The 5,169-nt window shown below is 44.1% G+C and overlaps 1 protein-coding gene across 1 annotated transcript; it reads right to left on the bottom strand.

Moving 5' to 3' along the window:
* Window positions 1–2,110: 2,110 nt before the first annotated feature.
* LOC143809722 (uncharacterized) lies at window positions 2,111–4,247 on the bottom strand. The gene is made up of 3 exons (XM_077292753.1): window positions 3,976–4,247; window positions 3,729–3,888; window positions 2,111–3,616 (listed from the first exon to the last, which is right to left on the bottom strand). Exons 1-3 carry the CDS (start codon window positions 4,148–4,150, stop codon window positions 2,680–2,682), a joined length of 1,272 nt encoding a protein of 423 aa, XP_077148868.1. The 5' UTR covers window positions 4,151–4,247; the 3' UTR covers window positions 2,111–2,679.
* Window positions 4,248–5,169: the final 922 nt, after the last annotated feature.

The following is a 5,169-nucleotide window of genomic DNA, read 5'->3' as shown; positions in this document are numbered from 1 at the left end:
ACAAATAAACGCAAGTTATATCGAATAAATTTTACCACTAACATGAAGTACAATATGTCACGAGAAAACAATGTCAGAATCGCCAAGATCCGTCAAAGCGTTCCAGAGTTATAGCCTCATAAAGGGACAGTGGTCAGAATTGTAAAAATTGGCCCGGTCATTAACGTGCAAACCACCCTTGGGGGTGAAGGGGTTAACCCTTATAACTTCCTAGCAAAAAAAAATGTTTCCAAAATTGTGCTGATGTAAAGTAGACATGTGGGAAATGTTATTTATTAACTATTTTGTGTCACATAACTCTCTGGTTTAACAAAATAAAAATTCAAAATGTGAAAATTGCGAAATTTTCAAAATTTTCGCCAAGTTTCCATTTTTTTCACAAATAAACGCAGAAATTATCGACCTAAATTTACCACTAACATGAAGCCCAATATGTCACGAAAAAACAATCTCAGAATCGCTAGGATCCGTTGAAGCGTTCCCGAGTTATTACCTCATAAAGGGACACTGGTCAGAATTGCAAAAAACGGCAAGGTCATTAAGGCCAAAATAGGCTGGGTCATGAAGGGGTTAATGAACTGCGGATGACCCGGGGTGTCCAGTCCACTCTGTACCTGGAGTTGCGGCACAATCCACACAAATTCTACAATTACGTGCGGATGAGGATGGAACATTTTGACTTTTTGCTTCAAAAACTGGAGGATGTCATCCGAAGGCAGGACACAAGGATGAGGCTTGCCATCACACCGGCGGAGCGGCTGATGGTGACCCTGCGGTAAGCCTCTTTTTTTTATGTCATTGCTCATATTTAATGTTAGATTACATGCTGCAGACAATACTGCGCTGACATATTGCGCACTATTTTCTGCAGCATGTAATTTTGGTTTTGTTTGCGGCCATTCCACTGCTTTTTTTTTAATGTCATTGCTCATTGAGTGTCATATAACATACTGCAGAAAATACTGCGCTGAAATATTGCGTTGCATTTTCTGCAGATTTTTTTTTTTTTTTTGGGTTTGATGACATGCAACTGCTTTTTTTTCTGTGATTGCTGATATTGAATGTTATATTACATGCTGCAGACAATACTGCGCTGACATACTGCGCACTATTTTCTGCAGCATGTAATTTTGGTTTTCTTTGCGGCCATTCCACTGCTTTTTTACACCGGTTTCATGCAGGTTTTATTGTGTGTTCCGTCCTAAAAAAAATTTTCACAGTGCCATTTATTGAAACTTTTTGGTCTGTGCAATTTTTTCTAACATTTTTTTTTTTTTTTTTTTTTAAGTTTCCTAGCTACTGGTGAATCTCTGACTTCGCTCCATTACCAATTCCGGCTGGGCATTTCCACTATCTCTGGAATAGTGAAGGACACATGTCGGGCTGTTTGGACCACTTTACAGCCAGAGTATATCCCCCAACCATCCATGGAAATCTGGTTGCGAAGTGCTGAAGAGTTTCAGCAATTTTGCAATTTCCCAAATTGTGTGGGTGCAGTTGACGGGAAACATATAAGGATTGCGAAACCGGCAGGAACAGGATCGGAGTATTATAATTATAAGAAGTATTTCTCCATCGTCCTTATGGCTATTGCAGATGCCAACTGCAGGTTCCTTGCCGTGGACATCGGAACTTATGGACGGTCCAACGATGCGCAAGTTCTTAAAAACTCTCCAATGGGTCGTTGCCTTTATGGAGAGAGCTACGATTTCCCGCCAGCCAGACCACTGCCAGGAACAAGTGAACCAGCCATGGAATATGTTTGTGTAGGTGATGAAGCCTTTCAACTGTCGCCGCACCTACTGAAACCGTATAGTAGCCGGAACTTAAACCATACCAAGCGGGTCTTTAATTACCGGCTTACTAGAGCACGAAGAGTAGTGGAGTGTTCTTTCGGTATATTGACGGCAAAGTGGCGAGTTCTACTGACGGCAATCAAACTGAAAACCACAACTATAGACGAGGTTGTTAAAGCCTGTGTGGTGCTCCACAACTTTGTCCTTTCAAAGGAGCCCATTTCCTTGGATGACGAAGAGTTGGAGACAACCTTGTGGGATTACCGCAGCAGCTCTGTTCGCTCTACAGGTTCAGTTACAAGGATGAGGGACCAGTTTGCGGATTATTTTTTGTCACCTGTCGGGCGGATCCCATGGCAAGACATAATTGTGTAACCTGTTTTCCATGTGTTTGGTTTATGTAAAAAATGTGTTTCTCACCCAAAAAAAAAAAAAAAGGCCCAAAAGCGTGGTTTTCTTGCTAGTAAAACCAATATGTTATACCTTTCACACGTCTGGTGTTTATTTTACCTTTTTTATTTAGTTGCCATATTACCTTAATAAATCCACACACACACAAAGACTAGAATTTAAATCAGAGAAAATTTTATTTTAACTCTTTTTTTTTTTTTTAACAAATTTTTTTTGCCAAAAAAAGATATTTTTATTTTCAAATATTTTTTAAAAAAAATTTGCACATTTTTAAAAATAACATTTACATTAACATTTAAAAAAAAACTTTGTAAGTCTTCAAAGTGTGGGGTGGAGATACGAGGGGAGGAGGGGCAGGAAGGTTGGACCACGTCGATAGGTGGGGAAACCCTACTTGTTTGGGGTGCAGTGGAAGGGGGGGTAAAACCAGGAGGATGACCAGAGGGGGGTGGTGTTGGGGTAGGGGGAATACTTACTGGGGAAGGTAAGCTGGGCAAGGAAGAAAACCTTGGGGAAGGAATTTGGTTTGGGGGCCGGGATGGGTATGGGGACTGGGTTGGGTGTTGGGACTGGGTTGGGTATTGTGACTGGGTTGGGTAATGGGGCTGGCGTGGGGTTTGTGGCTGGGTTTGGTAATGGTGCTGGTGTGGGGATTGGGGCTGGGTTTGGTAATGGGGCTGGTGTGGGGATTGGTTTGGTAATGGGGGGTATGGTGTGGAAATGGGGCCTGGGGTGGGGCATGGTGTGGAAGTGGGGCCTGGGGTAGAATTGTAGTGGATGTGTGGGTAGATTCGGGTTCATTAAGGGCCTTCATTAGAGCATTATGGCAGGTATTCATTACCCGCATCTGTTGCTGAAGAGAAAGCTTCTCCATGCTCCTGAGCATGGATTGAAAAAAAAGATTGGCCGGATCGGGACTTACATCTGAATGCAGCCTATCCAAGCGACTGCTGGTTTCATGGCTGCTTTCACTGATGCGTGATTGCACCATGTTGAAACCAGCAGTCACTTGCTCTCCCAAAATCTTGAAAGAGCTTTGGAAGGATGCATTCAGATGTAAGAACTCAGGAGCATAGCTCTTTTCCTGACCCCTCTGTCGCTGCCGCCATGAACCTAATGGTGGTCTCGAGGTGGCAGGATCAGAGGGGTGGGGTAAAGGAAACGCTATCTGTTCAGCATCAGATGCGAGCAATGAAGGCTGCAATAATGCTCCACTGCTTGGGGCAGATGAGGTGGAGGGGACAGAGGGGTCAGAGGAGGGGACAGAGGGGTCAGAGGAGGGGACAGTGGGGTCAGAGGAGGGGACAGTGGTGTGGGGCCTACCGACGTGGCCCTCAGTGGCGGACTCAGGAGGGATCGCTCCAGAGGGCGCAGAGGAAGATGCAGACGCCCGGTGGCTGGAGAAGGTGCTGTGAAAGAAAAAACAAAAGAAATTAATATATTGATATGAAAAAGCCCTGACTGAAACCAAACTAAGTTAGACAGGTTAACATGGTTATTAGTGGGCTGTAGAATACTTACACTCTACTCAGCATGGTTCGCCTCAGGAAGGAGAGGGCCGGGCCATATTTATACCTGCTCCTCTTCCTTCCTGCTGAGCCACTCGGGGCCTGCATCTCCTCGTTAAATTCCCTCTTAAAGCGATCCCTCAGTGACCGCCACCGCTTCCTAACCTTTCCACCTGTGAAGACAAGAATGAAAAGAAAAAAATTGGTAAATGCAATACATTACAGTCAGCTCAAAACATCACTGAAAAGTGAATACTTACCTAGTTTGCTCAGCTGCTGTGGATGAAGGTCCTCCCACCTTGGAAAGATGTTATGGCACACTTCGTCCCAGAGCCGACGGGTGACACCGGTATCGGCATGGCTGCGGTTAGCCATGTTCCACAGCGGCTCCCGCTCGCGAACCTCCTCGATGAGACTGTCAATGTCGGTCATCATCGAACTCCTCTGCGGGAGCACGCTGTGAAGCCTGTGCAAAAAAAGAAGAAGAAAAACAAACAAATTAGTACACTGAAACACTAAAGTACCAATAGAATCCCCCTCCCCCCAAAAAAACTCACTGATGGCCGACCGCGGCGACGATGACGCCAACTCTGGGAACGGCTGGGAGAACCTTCACGATTTGCTGACTGGTCGTCAGCAGCAGGAGACTGAAATAAAGGAAACAAATTCTCTGTAATGTAGGCATGTTTTCGGTGTTAAGTTATGTATGAAAATCTGTTTTGTGTATGGTGCAGTGTGATGTGCGAAGCAACTGTTTCACCACTACTTACACTTGGTTCCTCCTCCACTTGCATCTCTCCACCCGTCTCGCCCCCTTCTGACAGCTCCTCATCTGATTCAGCTTCCTGTTTAAACATAATTTATGCATGTAGTGATCAACAAAAACGTAAATTAAAAAAAAAAAAAAATTAAATTTTTTTTTTTGTGTTAACTTACCAATACACGCTGTTGCTGTGGAGGAGGGCTGTCAGAAGAGGACATTGTTGATGTACAAAGGCCGGTGGCTGTGGTCCTGGTGGGATAACCGGTGGCTGTGGTCCTGGTGGCTCTGTAAGTTAAAAAGACACTTGCAATCTGCTCTACACATTGCAGTAGCAGATTTGGGGTCTTCAAAACTTACTTTTAAAGAATTGAAAATGTGGTCCTGGTGGATAGCCGGTGGCTGTGGTCCTGGTGGGATAGGTATGAAGATCACTGCACACGTACAAGTTGAAGGTATGCTTCAAGTGGAAATTTATTTACAGTGGTTCTTAGACAAAGCGACTGGTAAGTGTTGACGTTTCGGCTAATACATAGCCTTGGTCACAACGTCGCTAGAAAAAATACAAATATTTACAATTAGGTATATACAATGGTTGGTGCACATACATATATCAAAAGATGTACATTTATATACAATATATACAGTTGTGGTGTTCATGTACAGAGAAATAGCTCTGTGTGACCTTATAACG

This window comes from Ranitomeya variabilis, chromosome 2 (assembly GCF_051348905.1).
Source record: "Ranitomeya variabilis isolate aRanVar5 chromosome 2, aRanVar5.hap1, whole genome shotgun sequence".
In the NCBI taxonomy this organism is placed as follows: domain Eukaryota; kingdom Metazoa; phylum Chordata; class Amphibia; order Anura; family Dendrobatidae; genus Ranitomeya; species Ranitomeya variabilis.
Note: the sequence above shows the minus strand (reverse complement) of the source record. Positions and strands in the feature narration are given on the sequence as shown.